The sequence below is a fragment of the Coloeus monedula genome (assembly GCF_965178545.1).
Source record: "Coloeus monedula genome assembly, chromosome: 6".
NCBI classification, from domain to species: domain Eukaryota; kingdom Metazoa; phylum Chordata; class Aves; order Passeriformes; family Corvidae; genus Coloeus; species Coloeus monedula.
Genome location: NC_138786.1, coordinates 56,798,340 through 56,816,201, shown reverse-complemented (window position 1 = coordinate 56,816,201; position 17,862 = coordinate 56,798,340). Strand labels below are relative to the sequence as shown.

Here is a 17,862-nt window from a genome sequence, read left to right as displayed (position 1 = left end):
TGACTTTAGCAGACAGAAGAATCCTGAGCATCTCAGAGTTACTCCTCCACTGAAGCCACAGGGTGTGGTGGGAAGGGAAGGGGTATGGGGGAGATGTTTGGTCCACTCCTCCTCCTCAGTGCTGACACTAGTCCTGCACTTAGACTTGGTGCAGCAGATGGACCATGAGGGTCGGGGTGTCACCCCTCAGCCATTCGGAGAGGTGACACAGCTCCGGCAGCGTGTCAAAAAGGATTCATTAGTGCTTCTCACGGCAGCACTCACTCCCCTTCTGTGCTCCGTGACCCCCAGCAGTGAGGTCAGAGCACAGCTGCGGCCGAGGAATGGGGGGCACCATGCTGCAGGAGAGATGTGGCCTGGAGAGACGATCCCTTTGCCCTCAGTGAGGGACCCGCAGGGGTCAGCTCTGGCTTTCTGTCTCACTCCCTTCACCCCTGCATTTGGGTCAGGCCTTGGACACTCCTACCCCTTCAGAAGTGCCCATCAGGAGACACAAGGGTTAAAATCTGTTGGACCTGAGGGTTTAAAAAAATCTGTTGGACCTGAGGGTTTATTCCTTTGCTGAATAATCACAAAAAGCATCTGACCTTTCATCGAAGTTGTAGTGTATCTCCACCAGACAATTGCAAATGTTTCCGTAGTATTTATAAGATTCACATGGAACCTTGTGTGTGAACTTGGTCTGTGCTCGCCTTCAGTGTAGGAACCTATGTGCAAATGTCCTTGAGTTTTGTTTGGTTTTACTGTCCTAGAGATTGGCTCTTTCAGAGACAGGTTTAGATCAAGCAGCTTTTTGTGGATGCATCAGGTAACCAACCCATGGCAGGGTTCCACAAAAGCTCAAAATCAATCTTTGCAAATACTTCAATGTCAGATTTTGAAATCTGGTTTGTACAAACACTCGTGCCAATGTAACTTGATTACGCAAATCCCCGTGAAAAGCAAATACGAGGTTTGAGCATGGCTAAAACCACTTCATCTTTGGGAAAAAAAAAAAAAAATCAAGTGAATATTCATGGTAGAATTGTGCAATGTTTGACGTAGCTCTAGGGCTGGTCGGGAGACGTGTGCGCCTCGTTTCCCAACAGCCCTGGCACCGGGCGTTGTAAGAACGCTGCTCTGTGGAGGCCCTGGGCGTGCCTTTTACTGAAATTTGGTAGTTTTGGTCATAGACGGACAGCGAGCTTATACAAAAAAAAAAAAAAAAGGCGGGGGGCGGTGGTTCTGGGCTTGGGTCCGGGCTGGCCGGCGGCTCCGCGGAGGTTTCAAGGTGCAAGGTGCGGCGGCAGCAACGGCGGGCGGAGCAGTGCGGAGCAGTGCTGCGCCGAGCCCGGCCCAGCCCGGCCCGGCCGCTCCGCCGCCGCCGCCAGCACGGGCGGGGCCAGCCCCGGAGCGCCGCACCGGGGGCCGCGGGACTCGGCGGCGCCCATGTCCCCATTGGGCCAGGCCGGCGCGCGGCCCCGCCCTCCCCGGCGCTCCCGGCTCTCTCATTGGGCGGCACCGCGGGGCCAGCCGTAGCCCCGCCCCCCCGGCTCGCCCGCCAGTCAGAAAATGGTTGCCGGGCAGGTTGAAAGGGCCGCCGGCCAATGGGAGGGCGGGCAGCTGGCGCGCGCGCCGCACGCAGCGCCCCCACGCGCCCCGCCGCGGGAGCCGCGGGCGGAGGGAAGGGCGGAGCGGAGGCTGCCGGGGCCCGGCGGGGGTGGCGCTGCCTCCGCCTCCTCCCGGCCGGAGTCCCAGCCCCGCCGAAGGGAGGGAGCTCGGCCGGCTGCGAAGGAACGGGGGTTCCTCTGCTCCCAGGTGGGGCGCCGGTCGGAAGACGGCAGGAGGCGGCGGGAGGGCGCGGGGCTGGGAACCGGGGGCAGGGGGAGGGCAGCGGCGGGCGCGGGGTGACGGCCGGGCACGGCGAGAGGCCAAGGCGGGCGCGGCGGGAGCCCCGACGGGGCGGGGGGGGGGGGGGGGCGCTCTGCCGGTGAGGGGTGGGGTGGCACCCGGTGGTGCGGTGGGAGAGGAGGGGACAGCAGGGACAGGTGGAGCGGACGGCGGGCCCCGGGGTTGCGCGGCGCGGTGCGGAGGGACGGCGGTCCCGGGAAGCTGAGCTGGGTGCGGGGGGCACAGCGAGGCCGGGGTGCGGGCACGGCGGCCCCGGGGAGCTGGGCTGGGCGCGGGGGGAGCGCCCGGAGCGCGGCCGGCGGTGGAAGTTGTTCGCGCAGTTATAATTAGCCCGGCCGGGGTCTGAGCGAGCCGGGCGGAGGAAGGGGGAGGAGTGTAACTTTTCGCAGCTCGGGAAGCCCAAGGTTGTCTCTGGTTACCGCTGCCCACGGCCGCTGTGAGGGGGGGGGAGGCGGGACGCCGGCAGGAAGCACCGACACTCCTTCCACAAAGGCCAAATGGTGGCAGGAGCCGTGGGAGCGGCTGCGGGAGGGCGGCAGGAAAGGGCTTTCCCTGAATCCGAGCGTTTCCATCCTGGCACTCCTGATCGCTGCCCCTTGGTAGTTGCGACTTATGTATATGCTGCAGTTACATTTTTAACAGCAGGTTTTGTTTGGCTCAGTAAATGCGCGTTAGTCTGGGCTACCAGCAGGTGGATAGGAGTGGAGGAGCATAAAATTGGTCTCTTTTATGCATATTGCAGATTAAGCTCGCAGATAGGTACAGTTAATAATTTCTGCCCTAGTTAGGCCTGGAATTTTTCAAACTGTGTTGGAATGCTAGTTTCTAAAAGCATGGGTAGGAGCGTTACGCAGTAATTTTCCACTTTATTTTTGATATGGCTAAAATTCTGTCGTTCAGGCAGTTAGCTGCAATGGGGGAAATACCATTAACATTGAAATGATGCTGTAATCTCAAAATTCTAAAGTTACCCCTAAACAGGTCCTAAATGGGGTGCATTTGTGAAGAAACAAAAAGTAATCCACTAGACATAAAATTCATAGTGATGTACAGCTACTCTGTGTCTTCTATAGTTGTCTTTTTTTTTCCTAACAGATTGTAAAAACTAAACCTAATAATCTTACCTCTGTACTTCTTCCTGACACTCATCCCAGTGTGAAATCATACAGGGCAAAAGTCACAACTTCCACAGTTACTTCTGCAGGAATCCTTTGAAGTATATAATAAAGAAATTAAATTTGAAAACTTCTTGACTTGATCTCCTTCTAGCAAAATATTGGACTTCTAAAATACAAGTAACAGTACTATTTTTTTATCCAGTGGTTCTAATTTTGTTGGGTTTGGGGTTTCTTAACTAAGGTGCTAAAATCTAAAACTTTTCAACATTTTAGTATGCTTGTTAGCTTTGTGAAGTTGTTTTAGCGTTAAAAAAACCCTAAAATTCTAAAACATGTGTTTTTATATTCAGTGAATAGAAAATGCAGTGACTGCACACCTCTGTCTGTGACCTAGCCAGTACACTTTAATGAACCTCAATAGTGACCATCTGAAGTCCGCTGTTTCAGAGCAAATAGGTTATGAATCTTCGTTTGTCTCTTTGTTTGGGGCTTTTTTTTTAATTGTTATTATTTACAGATAGCATGGATTTCCTTATACTGGGAAAGAAGTCAGCTTTGAGGAGGAGGAGGAGGGAGATGTTAATGTGTTTGTTGCTGTGGGTTAGGTTTGGCTTGCTTAGGTCACGGGCATTTTACTGCTGTTTTGCTGCATCTTTACAGTTCCAAGCTTCTGTAAGCGGAGGAGCCCTTTGGTAGCATCAGGCTATGAGTTGCTATGTAAGATGCACTGTAGGCGTTTACTTGCCCGTCTGTCTGAATGTAAGACTGCCTTTCACTATGTATTATTTTAAGATTCGTGAAATAATGTATGAACTCTTGATTTTTGATCATGAAGGACTGTGTTTATCTGGATAGTACTGATCCTTGCTCCTGTGGTGCATTTGTGAGGCAGTTTGCCATAGCTGGGTCAGGTGTCTGTGTGTGTGATGTGCACAAACAGGCATGTCACATCCAATCCTGGCTGCAGGCTGTTAGCCCCTGCAAGGGCTTTAATTCTTGGAATTCACAACTATTTGATTCTCCAGGTGGAGGTGAGACCTCAAGAGCATGGATCATGCAATTCCCTCCACATCTCCTAGCCTAGTGCATAGTTTACTGTCACTTCAGCCTTTTCATATTTCCCAGTTTCCAATACCTTGAGTTAATCCATGATTATATTAGGGTTTTGATGGAAATGGTGCCACACGGAATATTAGACACAATCATAGGACACCTTGTCACATATCTTCTCATGCTGGTTTTGTATATGCTGAAATAGAGGAATGTTGGGAAATTAAATTAAAATCTTAACTGCTTTTGCAGCCTGTAAGTGTTAGGAGATAATTCTGAAATGTAGTTCTTCACAGTGCATTGTATTCTCTCTCCTAATTTTGTGATTTTGGAGATGAATACAATTGTAAATTGGTGTTTGATAACCTGAAGAAATATCAATGCAAATCCTTATCCTAAAGCCTAAAAGTTAGAGGATCAGCATTCTGTAATTTATGAAAGATAATTTCCTCATTTTATGTGTTCCCAGGTGAAACTGTTCAGTCCTCTTATTTCAGTGTATTCATGAACTTTAGGGGGTTTTACCCATGTTTATCTGTTTTAATAGAATTTAGCACAAATGATTTAAAAAGTTGTATTGAATTGTGTGCTTAATACTTCTGGTTTAAAAAAATAAAAACCACCACATAGTAATTAAATACTCTGGTTTGGTTTTGTTTTTCCTCTTAAGTCGCCTCATCCTACCTCGGTGGATGGCTTGGCCTCTGGGATAGTTCAAGACTCTTGGATGACCACGCTTTATGCAAAATCCAGAATCTTCCTGCCTGGACTCCTTTCTGTTTTCTAAGGGTAAGTACTTGCATGTTTTTATGAAATTGTATCTTTTGGGCATAGGGCACGTTCTGATAATGGGCTGCAGATGTTATTTGTGGATTAGAATGGTAAACTGAGATATGTCTTTTAAAAACGGGATATGTAATATAAAATGAGGTGCTTAGACTTACTGGATAGTATAAACTCTTTGGCTTGAGCATTCTGAATTTCCATTACCATTTTTTATAAGGGGGAATTATTACAATGCAACAAAGCATATTGCTGTAAGATCCCATTTTTCTTGGAAATTGGTTAACTGAGGCTTAAATCTCACAGTGAAATTCACTGTTCAGCTGCTAAAATTGAGTGTTACAATCTTGTCTTGGGATACTGAAGTAAAGTTGTGTGCTACAAGAGAAAATTCAATGATTTCTGATTTGATAACTGAAAGAATAAATGCACAGTCCTCTATCAGGAGAAGAGCTTTTTTTTCTTGTTTGCTTTTACTGTTAATGGTCCATTTTTTTCTGTTAAAGTATGGGCATGCCAGTTTCTAATATTTAATAAGCTATAAGTTCCTTTATTAGTGGATCTTTTAGATCGCTGTAACTCTTAAAACACGTGTCAGTGTTATGTAGGTGAATGCATCCAGTATCTCTATTCGAAGCAAGCAAGGTAAGGAAAATGGATTGAGAACTGTTCAGTTGGCTAGAACAAGCTGTGAAGAGGTGTGTCGTTGCATTTGCAGATCTATTGATCCTTTGTCTCTCCAGTGAGATGCTTTGGTGGAACCGTGGTGGTTTGGTTCTTGTTGTTTCCTTTATGAGTGCTTTATATTCTCATTTAATTATAGTTTCATTTTACTGTGGGAGTTTCTAGGTTTAGTAACTCTTGATCATGTATTAGCTTTTGCCAGCTACTATTGATCCTTAGTTTAAATTATTCCAGGCCCTTGTTCCACTAAAAAAAAAAAATCCACACAAAATTCCTGGAAAAAACTTTGCTAAACACATTGTCATTAAAATATATATGTGAGCTTTGTTAGTAAATGTGGAATGAGATACACAAGTGACAGACAAGAGTGATAGTGGTTTAGTTTGGGGGTTTTTTAAGGATGAAAGTTTCTCTCTACTGAGCACTGGAACACTGGAGCTGCCTCAGCAGCTCTCCCTTATACTCTAGTGTTAGATATCAGCTGCTAAGAATGTGGTTCATTTACTCTTGGGAACAGCCTGGATCTACTTGTTTTAGCTGTGGAAGGTACAGATCCTAACAGAGGAGTTCCTTCTCCAGAGTGAAATGTCATGCTCTGAAACTTAGCTGCCATAGTTTGTAAAGGAAAGCTCTTATCAGTGCTTTGTGAAATGAAATGGGAGTAAGGAACTTAGAAAGATGTCCTTAAGTGCAGGAATTTTCCAGATCCAGTTAGACATAACATAAGCAGGGTGTTGTGGGGCGTTTCAAACTAACTTCTAAATCAAGGTAAAACTTCCAAGTGCTTCCTAAACATCATTTCAGCTCCTACAATATTTGTGTATGATACAGTTTTATTGTCTACTTCCACACATAGTGAATTACACTGGGAAGGTTATTAATTCCAGAACAATTCTCTGCTAAACTCAGTCTTCCTCTCGTTCCTTTCCTATACCTAATGAATGCTATTCAGGCTAATCTTTCTTTCAAAGTGTGGGGAAATCCTTAGGTGTGGGATTCTTTTTCTGTTTTGTTTTCAGGATTGGGGGGTGTGTGTCTGTTTTTGGTTTTGGGTTTGTTTGTTGTTTTTGTTGGGGTTTCTTGAGTCTGAACAGTAGCATATCTTGGTTCTGTGTTCCAGTTACTTTGTACCAGACTTGGGTGTGTTATAGGTCAAGATTTGTTGACTAAAAAGTTGACATTAAGTCTCCTTTCTTTGAGCTGCTGTTTTCTGGTGATTTCTGACTCCTGTGAAGAAGTTGTTGCATAGTAGTTTAGGTATGGGAGTAAGCCTGTAGGACTGCTCTCCTCCCTGTATGCACACTTTTAGTCACTTGTGCCTTCTCCAGCAGTTACTCATCTTGGCTAAACTGGGGCAGGGCTGAGAGGGGGGGTGGGGTGCCAATGGACTTAAACACATTTTTGTATATTTGAAAGTGTCTTCAGGTCCAAATGGCTTTTTACTTTGGTGTTTCCTAAAGCATTTAGTCCTTCCCTCACTTGCTCTTGGTAACAGCTGAGATGCTGTGTGGGGATCTCCAGCACTTGCTGGGGACCCCAGATCAGAGGCACTGTTCTGTGTGGTCTGACAGCTTATGGTGTTATGTAAGGCACGTCCAAGTGATCAGCCCTAAGCCCGGATGGGAGGAGGGGATTTGTGCTGTGTCTGTTAACTGCACCTTCAGCCTTTCCATTTTCTTGTGCACTTTCTTCTACATGAAATATAAGCCAATAGCCAGTCCAGCACTTAATTAAAACTATTCATGAAGTTGTGTTGCCTAAGCTAAAATGTGTGTCAGGTAGGGGAAGCATTATCATCAGAAATAGTATGCAGCATACATCAAATAATTCTGGGAAACAGCCGTAACTGTGGGATGTTTGTCTTCCTTTGCACTTCCTGCAGATAGATGTGTGCTTGTGAGATGTGTCCGTGGAAGAGAGGGGAGGCAGGACACCAGCTTATCAGCCATCTTTGGTCAGTCACTAGCACAAGTCTACAGCCCAGAGAGACTTCTGTCTGTCTTTACTCTTATATGGTTTCTACAGTTATGAGACAAAGGAGACTTTGCAAGGGAATTGCCCAAATTACAATAGCAAGGAGTCTCTAATTTTGATTTTAATACGTAAGTTGCATTACTGCAAACTGGACAGGCAGCTTTCACTCGTGAGATGCTTGCACATCTGCAAAGCTGGTATTTTTGTCCTGTAAGAAAAAGTAATATTTCACTTTGAGACAGTCGTGGACTGAAAAATGCAACAGTGTGGCTGTACAGAAAGGATCAAGCAAGTCTGAATTCAATAATATTCTAAAAAGAAAAGCCAAAAGGAACCACTATGAATTAAATTATATTTACCTGCATAGTGAAGGCCAAGTACTTTATTGATTATCTTGCTATTTAAACATATTTAATGGTAAATAAATAACTGTTGTGTAGTTGATTACAGTGCTTGTTTTGTGCATGGAAAGTTCGTGTTCAGACAATACTAACCATGGCAGTTGTGTTTGATGCACTCATTATTTGTGAAGCTCTTCTCTGCTGAAAATTAAAGCTCTGTGAGGTCCTGAGTTCTAAACATTGTTTAACTTTGCTCTTCAGTTCTTCTCCCTCATCTTCCAAAAAAGTTTTTAAGTAGTAGTTTGCCCAGATAGAAGTAATTGAGGGTTTTCACATGTTGCATTATTCCTTGAGAGTGTTCCCAGCTGTACTTCCCAACCATGTGTCAGTGACAGCTGCACTGTCAGACCCTGTGACAGATGGAGCTGAAATGGTGGCACGGGCCCTGTATTGTCCTCAACACGTTGCAATGTGAATTTTTCTTGGTAGCCTGGAATGTTTCTTCTGAGTAGCTGCACCCTAACCAGGCCTGTTTGTTTGGTATTGTGTGGATTTGCCAACCAGGGATGTGCCTCTTCCCTCCCAAGTTTTTTCAAACCCTGGTATGGTGTAGGATTACAGTGCTTGGATGCTTCTTCCCATCTTAGCAGGGAGGAGTTGCTATGAAATGTCCTCCATGGAGGACTGGAAGGAGCTGAGGAACATGCTGTCAGGGCAGAATTTCTCTGTAGACTCCACTGTAGTTCAGTCATGTGAATAGAGAGTTTGGTACTCCCAAATACTGAGTTCACTTTGCTTTCTTTTCTCTATATCTGAAAAATTAATTTAAAAAGCATTCTGCCATAAACAGCCTGTGGCTCAGTTTGCATTACTATAATGAGAGAGAATGAGAAAATGCCAGGAAAAAAAAATTGAGATGTGTTGTTCCTCATTGTTCCTGTTTTTTTCATGACAAAAGATTCTAAAATAGGTCATCTGAACGAAAAAAAAAATTTGTTGTGGAACTTTTTCAAGTTCAAGAAGAGGGTGACTTAGAGCTTGCTCCTTTTTTAATTGAACAGCTATGTACAGACCTCACATTTGAAGTTGGCATAAACTTTAATTTTTATTCAGTTTATTTACTTACAAATTATAGAATTATCAGATTGGCACATCCCAAAATCCTGCTACTTGATCCAATTTTTTGAGATCTGAGTAGGTTCCTGGAATTAGGTTGGAATAAGGAGAGTGCAATTTCTGGAGACTCATTGTGCTTTAGTGTGCCCAGATTGTGCTCCTCTGAGCTGGCTGTGCCCTCGTGTCAGCTGATGGAAGGGCTGACACTGCTCCTCGTCTGGGCTCTGGGGGTTCGTGTGTGCACAGCTGCTTGTTTGCCCTGCTACCAAAAATTAGAGTAAGCATTGCATAATTAAATAATGCCATCAGCATCTTCTGCTGCAAAGTAATGCTGCGAAAGAGAGCATCTGACTGAATTTTGGGTTTGGGGTGAGATGTCGATATGCAGCACTACAGAAGAACAAGCTACTCAGAAAATACACAATAGTTTGTTAAGGATCTGATCCCGTCAGAAATTCTTGTGTTAGAAAGTAAAGCAAAACGCCTGATAAAATGTTGATTAGCTGGTAACAAAGGGGCTTTGTGTCTTTTGTAGGTCAGCAGCTGAGTGTGTTTGACAAGAACTGAAATTTAATGTCTCCTGTAGCAACCATGACACTAGTAATTTTTAAATCCCCTGTACCAATGGTACTCTGGTTTTTATTAGCCTTTTCCAAATTTTTGTGTAACCTTTGAAGTCATCTAGCTCCTGGAGGAAGAGTTAGGGATCCTTCCTGTTAGGAAAAAAAAAATCAAATTTAGATAGAGTTTCTAAAATGTAAGGTAGTACTATGTTTGTGTATTTTAAAAAACATCTTGAGAGTGGGGAGTACATTAAGTAGAAACATTTTGAAGTTGGAGCAAATAGTGTTTCTTGCACTTCATTTTTATAGTCAAGTGCTGTCATGCTGGAGCATTGTTACATATTTCTTAAATGCTCTGGGACAAATTTTATGAAGGAAATTTAAGGAATGAAAAGAAGGGTGCCTGCCTATGTGAGCATGAAGTATTTAGTCTAACTAGACTACTGTTTGAATTGAAAAGTAAAACGTGTCATTTTAAGTTGTTCCTGTGAAATTATACATCCTTGCATATCATAGTCTGCTTGCTCTTTAAGCTTGCTTACAGAATTTAAATACTAGCACATTTTTGAGATGTTAGGAATTAATGTTATTTATATAATTCAAAGAGATAAGAATAGTATATGTCCTGTGTGCCTAACAAAGTGTAAATGTATATTTCAAAAAAATACTAAAAGCAGTAAATTATCAAAATCAAACATTCTGAATGTATGAAATGTCAGAATTGCTGTTTCCTGCGTGGTCATAACTTCATTCCCTTATGGATGTAAAGTTTGGTCTGTTTAATTAATTGAGAGAAAAAAAAATAAAAACAAAACAAGCAGAAAAACCCCACTAGTGGGCAGTACGTGGGAATGATGGTGCTTAGTGAAGGAATAGCCTTTTTGATGCATAATTTTTGTTCTTATAGTGATGCTATGAGGTAATGCCTTAGGTAGTACACAACATTTACATGCTACTTAAAATGGAGAGTTCACAATTTTGTGAGTCTTTTATGATTTGCATAAATGCTTGTCTTCATGATGAGAGTTGGTATATTTAGCAACAGTCTACTTGTCCTGCATAATTGTGATTTTCCATAGATTGTGTCAAAAATTATCAGTTATTGACAGTATTTTCAGTAGTTTGACTGAGGATGCCTGACACAGACACTGCCTCCCCAGAATACTTCATTATTATATTTTGTGCCTGAAGTTTGTATCCAGATTTGTTCTGATTTTGTTGTAATGGAGTGCTCGGTACTGGCTGTTAATGGAGTGCTGGAGAGGGAGAGCAATAGGTGATCAGTGTGGGAAGATGACCCCGGTGAACTGGCACACCACATCCAGACACCTGGTTTTTAAAGAGATTCAGCTGGTGCTGTGGCAGTTTAGCAGAAAACTTTGGAGAAAAACAGAGTTCCAAAGTTAAGAAATTGCAGCACTGGTAAAATTGCAAGTAATTAAACTTTGTTGCTGTTTCAAGAGTGACTATGTTAGTGAACTGAAGATAGGCCAGACTACTCCCTCCTAAGTAAAAATGCAGTCATAGGACAAGTTGAATTTCATCCAGATATGTCCTTCAAAAAAAAAAGTGCGTACAATTGAGAAGTCTGACAGTTAAACTCCTGTAGCTGCTGTCTGTTTTCTCTTGTGTGTCTTGCTGAGGAGGATGCACTGCTTGCTTGCTTTCTGTTCCTCCAGAGTAGCTGAGTTCTCCAACAGCCTTGTCTGGGCAGATGGATGTAGCCATGGAGCCCTGCCGTGCTTCCTGCAAATCTGGAGAAATCCTGAAAGTAAAAGAGGCTTTATCCTGCTGCCTTCTCCTTGTCCCCAAAAGTCTAGCAACAGGCTAGCAGCTGGCAGCTGCGGCCATCAGCTGAGCTATTGCTGGCAGTATCCAGTGCTCACATGAAAAGGAAGTTGGGAGGCCCTCGGCAGCACGCAGGGTCTGGATCATTGTGCATGAAGGATCTGCCCTAATCTGCCACTGGTGTCTAATTTACGATTGCTTAATTTTTTTAAATTGTTTGGGACTGAGGTGTCTGTATTCACAGACAGTTTAGAATGTGTGTAACTGAGATTTTAGCAGTGTTTCTGGGCACAGTATACTCCTTTTCTGAGTTTATATGAGTGATTGCATTGGGCTTGTTGTCCTTAGTAAAACACTTCACACTTGGGATGGTAATTGCAAAGTATCCAAGCAGGTATTTGTTTGGATCACTTACATTTTAGATGTGTGTGTGTGTACAGTTTTTGTACTACATTGTTCTAGACCTACTGTATTTCAGTGCAAGAGCACACAAAGCAGAATGAATGCAACTAAATTCTGTATTTTTTTTTCCTAGCTATTTACCAAAATTGGTCACCTTTAAAATGCTGTTTGTTAGCTTCCTGCCGGATGTTCTTAGTATGAAGTTGATGGCTTAGGTTACTTAGGTCAGTAGCAGGTTGTGAACCAGCAGCCAGGAGCAGTGACTGTGTTTCTGTGAGCTCAGTGGCCCAGCCAGATTTCCTCCCATCATTTAACCAAACTACCAACCTGTGGAATGGATAAAAGGATCCCATGGGAGGCCCTGCTGTTGGTCTTGCTGTAAAACAATTTTGGGTCACCAAAGAAAAAGGAGAAAAATCATTCCTATAGAGAGTTCTCAGGGACACTGGGCAAGACATTAGAATGCCTTAATGAGATCGAAATGGGTGTTGTAAACTAGCTTTGAAATCTTACCTGATGTACCCAAGAATGAATATTAAAATGGAAGTGATTAAATATTCTGTATAGTTGTTGGATCCTTAATATAAGCATCTATTTTATTTCATATGGACAGTCAGATATACTTAGAAGTACGTAGCTTTTTAAAAAAAGAGTTAGTGTATTTCTTCCGTGCCTTCTGTTTAGGAAAAAAAGTTGCCATTAAACAATATAGCTGGAAAGTGTATCTTGTCAACAGAAGTAGTATTGTGTAGGATTTCATTCCGTCTCTTGATGTTCTGTGACATCAGAAGTCTTAAGTTAACCGATACGTCGTACACTACAAGCTTTTCAGAATTGTCTCTTGGGCCTGCCCGGGGTTATTCATAATTTCTGTCTTCCAGGTTCATGTTGGGGAGAGGCCTAAAGCGCAAGCTGAGTGACTATGAGGAGAACATGGCTGGTCTCTCGAGTGCCTTTGATTCCAGTCGAAGTCTGCCATACCCACTCAAGAGGCAGCTGGTGCTCAACATGTGCCTCACCAAGTTACAGACGTACAAAATGCTGGTGGAGCCGAACCTGCACCGCTCTGTCCTCATCGCCAACACCGTGCGGCAGATCCAGGAGGAGATGAGGCAAGAGAGTAACCAGCAGCCAGTGAATATCTGCCCTGGCATTGCTCCTGCTTCTCACAGCTACACAGGGATGGAGTCACCTGGGATTGCCCTTCAGTTGCCTTCCGGTATTGGTCAGCAAGAGTCTCACTGTTGTGAGCTGCGGTCTGTGGAAGACCCCATTGAAAACAGCCTGCTGATCGTTTCAGACGATGACATGTCATCTGCTATTTCATCTATTCTGAAGGATTTAGACTTTGTAGAAGATATCAGCCCACCTACTTGTCTGGTTCCTACTGGAGATGACCAGCCAAAGTTTCCAGAAAATACTGGTCTGAAACTAGAAGATGATAGACAGGATTTGAAGGGAGCTGAATGCGTGTTTGGTTCCTTTGAGATTTCAAATTCAACCAGTTACTTGAAGGATTTGGCAATAGATGACATATTTGAAGATATTGACACTTCAATGTATGATTCAGACTTCTGTTGCCCTCCACTAATGCCACCCAGATCACCATCTCTTGCTACAGAAGAACCATTGAAAACCTTTCCATCTTGTAATTCTTCTTCAGCAAACAACATTCAGATATGTAGAACAGATCTGAGTGAGTTGGACCACATCATGGAAATTCTGGTTGGATCCTGATACTTGTTTTACCCAAAGATACTTTTAAACTGCCACTTTCATTTGGTTTCAGGATAAAAGCCACTGGAAAAGTTGTAAAGAATTCTTTAAAAAGCAAACTAAATAATAATTTGTCCATAGTAGGATTTTCTAAATGATTCCAAAACTTATAAACCAACAAAGTGGCAGATTTTTTTAAAAAAAATTTATTTATCAGAACTGTGCAATCATCATTTTCCTTCCAGGGTGTATGTGGAACAATGGGCACATAACCCTCATCACCCCTCATGCCTCTTTCAATAAACTTTTTTATGTGCAATTTTTAATTTGACAGAAGAATTTACATGCAAAGCAAATTTCATATGAGGTGATCTTTTACAAAGCCTCCACTTTATTTTTAATATCAGAGTCTATGCCAAGCTGGCATCTGTCAAGTTGCAGAGTTAGATTGTGTGGATTGCAGACACGTTACTAGAGATGGGTATATTTTAAAAATGAGACACGCTTTGCTTTCTTTTGGTCAGAAAAGCAGATCAAGACACGTACCAACAAAGTCTCTTGCATTTTCTAAAGCATTCAGAACTATTTATTTTTGTAAATTTTATAGTCTTTCTACATTTTACTACGTTATTTCATCATAGTTCAAATATAATGGACTTCTAGTTGGATGTGTTTAGCACTACCTCTGAGCTGAAATGCTTTAACTTTCCAATGCTTCATCTGAGACTGCAAATCTTTTTGTTTCTGTTTTTTTCTGGGGGAAAGTACTTCTAACTCATTAAGTTGATCCTTTGACAGTGACCTAGCTGATTTGTGAAATCGAGGTTATTCAATGTTTAAAAACTTTTAAGTATTTACAAATTAATTTATATGTAGATTGTGCAATTTAACGTTTTTCTGTCAGTATTATGTGCTTAGATTTTGAATAATCTTGGCGTTCTTTAAATTAAAACTTACTATGTACAGGTAGCTTTTTATTCTCTTTTGGAAAACACTGTCCTTCAACCCTGCTTTCACTACAAATTTTAAGATGATTTTTATGTGCAATATTATTTAAAAAGATACACATTTGTATACCTGGCATTGTGGGAAGAAACGCTTCAAACTTAAAACCTCTAGCACCTTTGGAGGATACTCAGAGAGCCAACATTTCTGCATCCTTTCAGAAGCCACGCTGAGAACACTTCTTGCTGCAGCAGTGCCCACTGCTGGGACAGCCCCTGGGGCACCTCTGGGGCTGTGGGGAGTCGGTGCAGGTGGCTCTGTCCCTCCCAGGGGCTGGGACCACCTGGGCTTTGGAACCCTCGAGCTGTTGCCCGGGCTGTCTTGGGTGGAGCAGGGGTGTTTTTATACAGATACACAAACACCCTCCTCAGCTGGAGATGAGATTTGCAGTGAGAACTGTTTTTCCATAAGGCATTTTGGGTTCCGTGTTTCAGCCTGAACCGAGGTCTAGATCGATCCCTGCTATCGTCTTCTGAGTTTCACACTTGCACATTGCTTTTTGGTTTGGGTTTTGTTATTTTTTTTCCTTGTTTTTTAATTATAAAACTTTTACTTTGTTCTTGAAAGCTGCAGCACCTGTCTTGGAAACTTGCAGTTTTAAAACCTTTGCTTTGGTTTGTTGTATTTTTTGGGTTTTTGTTCTGCTGAGACTTTTTACGAACGGAGCGTCGGCAGAGGGAAAAAATGTTGCCTGTGTGTTGCATCTCACAAAAGTTGAAATCCTGCCCTGTTGAAGGGGCCAGGATGTCACCTGGTATTTCTAGTCTTAACTGATGCTGTGGCACACCTACCTTGTGCAGAGATAACCATTTCTTACTGTGACTCTCTTGGTTAACAGTTAGCTGCCGACATAATCTGGTATCCCAGGCCAACGGAGAACCATTTCAGGTCATCCTCGCAGCCATCTGGGTTGTTTAGCAACCGAAGGGTATAAATGTATTTATATGCATATATTGTATTGATTCTAATATAAAACTTCTGATCTAAAGTATTTTGAATTGCTGGATAAAGGGATTTGTTTGAAGAGTGTATAACTAGTTCTTGAAGAGGTACAGCTTCAGAATGTACACAGACTGTGCATTGTGTATAGACTACTCTGGCTTTTCCTCAGCCTCTACTTTTGTATTAAAAATATGACTGAATAAATCCTTGAAATATTAAGGGCCTTCTGCACTGTGATGAAGCAGAGATGCGGTTAAAAATGTCTTTAAATTCAGTGATGAGGGATAAAATAAAAAGACTGCATCTAATCTCTTTTAGCATTTGAAAATATGGAATGTTACTATGCAGTAAAGATATTTTGGTATGAAAATTGTATCATATAGCAAATAGTGAACACTTAATAAATCCACTTACCTTGCAGTCTCTACAGAAACAGAAGAGAAGACAACTTGCTTTTCAACATTTACATACTAAAGTTTTTTGTATTCTGCAGAAAAATATTAAATTGTTGGTAGATCTTTTATCAACAATTTGAAATGCAGTTTTTGTTCAAGTCCTGGCTACAGAGCTCTGTTTCTAATTGGTTGCTTGTGTCACAGTGCCAAGACCATGAGCTGGTGTGTAATGCAGTTCAGTTATGTTTGGAATTATGTGCAAAGGGAAGTTTAATTTTTAAATATGCACAAACTAATTTTAAAATCCTTCCATGTAAAATGAAGTTAGAGGCTAGTTGTGGTGGACCTATTTATTGTATGTTTGGAAATAAAAGCCACAGTTTTGCATTTAAACCAGTTATATTTTGGAGCCTTCAGTATTTGACTGTTTTAAAACCAAAGCATAAAAAAAATCTATGGCACCTTGCCACCCTTCCTTCGGTCTTTTACTCACAAAGACGTAACATTTTCCCTGGGCTTTTGAACCTTTTTTCCTTCTCCACACACCCCCTCTTCCCCATCCCTTGTCTGTAGGAATACTAGACACCTTACAAACCTGTACAGAACTTTCGCATGCCAGGCAGCATAACAGCGTTGGACATGAGGTTTCCACAAACCCTGAAGCTGGATTCCTTTAGGGAAGCACCGCAGCCTGAGCTGGGTGCCTCCAGTGAGGGACTGTGAACACTGAAGTTCCTGGGCAGTTATGCCTATACAATAATAGTACCCATAATAATGTTAAAGTTTGGGATCTTCATGATCATTGCTCAGTGGTCATTGTCTTACACAGCATCATCTCCTCCCAGCTTGGGAGCCTGAGTCTGCAGTTTGGAATTTGGAATCTTCTAATAATGTTATACTCATTTACCACAAGGCTTTGTCTGTATCAGCTATTAATATCTAAGCTGCAGCTTTGCTCCTGCTCTTAATTTTCCTAAAAAACACTACACCCTCACGTCCCCTTTGTAACCAAACAAGGGATGGCTCACAGAGCGTTTTTCCAGCCGGTGGGGCGGGGGCATTCCTGTTGGGAACAGGTGCCACGTGTTCTTAGCGCTTAGCTGTCCTCTGGGCTTTGTCTCCAGTGCCGTGTGAGGTGCTCGCAGCCCCTGCAGTTCTTGGTGTGCCTTCAAGGGTTGCTGTGCCTGAAAGCAAGTGTCAGATACAAGTGTCCTTGACACGTGGAGTGGTGACTCTTCAGGCCTGCGTGCTGGTCAGGCTGGACAAAAGCCCTGCCACTCTGGGCTAGTGAAAGGCTGCTCGTACAAATCAATCCAGCAGCTTCAGGTTTAGAGGTTTCCATCCTCTTCCTGTTGTGGACTTTTAAAACGAGATCCTGACTCTTGTAAAATGAGCTTCAAGGTTTATTTTAAATTGAGGCAGAATCACCATTTCCCCTCATTTTTAATCATTTCCGTAAAGAGGAGCCTCTTTATGTACCATTCTAAGAGTTACATCAAATTCCCTCCATTTTAAGGGGGGAAAAAGCAGTCATATCATACACATTGAGGCATAACGGAGCATTCTCCAGCAGCTTTCACTGATGAGATTGCAGTGGCTGCTGCTTACGGACTTCCTCCTCCCTTTGTCCTGCAGCCTGCTGACCACAGTGTGAAAAGCAACAGGTTTAGGAGGAACTGCACAGAAATCCGGTGGTGTGACCACCGTGCCATCAGCGCTCTGACTGACTCACTCCCGAGGAAGCTGCTACGGATGCTGCAGCACAGAGCTGAGCCTGTGCCCGTGGCAGCAGAAAACGCTGCCTTACGAGGGTGTGCTGCAGTTCAGTGTTTTAAGAAAATATTTTTGAGGCTTTCAGAGCAAGCTGAGACTGTTTAAAGATGGTGTAGGTTTTCATACACTTGCATCGATCTTAGCCGTGCTGAACGATCTGAACTAAAAAGCATTCAGAGCAGCACAGCTCAGTGCAGTGCTGCTTCAAACAGCTCGCTGTGGAGGTCTGGGTGCTACACAGAGTGCTCTGTCCAGCTCTGTAATCTGTGTGCTTGAAGTGACACTTTAAAAGACTAATTTCCAGCACAAGCAACAGTAAAAT

The 17,862-nt window shown here is 43.0% G+C and overlaps 1 protein-coding gene across 3 annotated transcripts; it reads left to right on the top strand.

The window, feature by feature from the left end:
- Positions 1 to 1,673: 1,673 nt before the first annotated feature.
- LOC309574243 (SERTA domain-containing protein 2-like) lies at positions 1,674 to 16,154 on the top strand. Of its 3 annotated transcripts, XM_082283709.1 has the most exons (4): positions 2,427 to 3,185; positions 3,669 to 3,767; positions 4,729 to 4,847; positions 12,591 to 16,154. In XM_082283709.1, exon 4 carries the CDS (start codon positions 12,595 to 12,597, stop codon positions 13,444 to 13,446), a length of 852 nt encoding a protein of 283 aa, XP_082139835.1. In that variant the 5' UTR covers positions 2,427 to 3,185; positions 3,669 to 3,767; positions 4,729 to 4,847; positions 12,591 to 12,594; the 3' UTR covers positions 13,447 to 16,154. The 3 variants fall into 3 exon arrangements, with proteins under 3 accessions (XP_082139834.1, XP_082139835.1, XP_082139836.1); XM_082283708.1 differs by lacking the exons at positions 2,427 to 3,185; positions 3,669 to 3,767 and adding an exon at positions 1,674 to 1,797; XM_082283710.1 differs by lacking the exon at positions 2,427 to 3,185 and having other exon boundaries at positions 3,312 to 3,767.
- Positions 16,155 to 17,862: the final 1,708 nt, after the last annotated feature.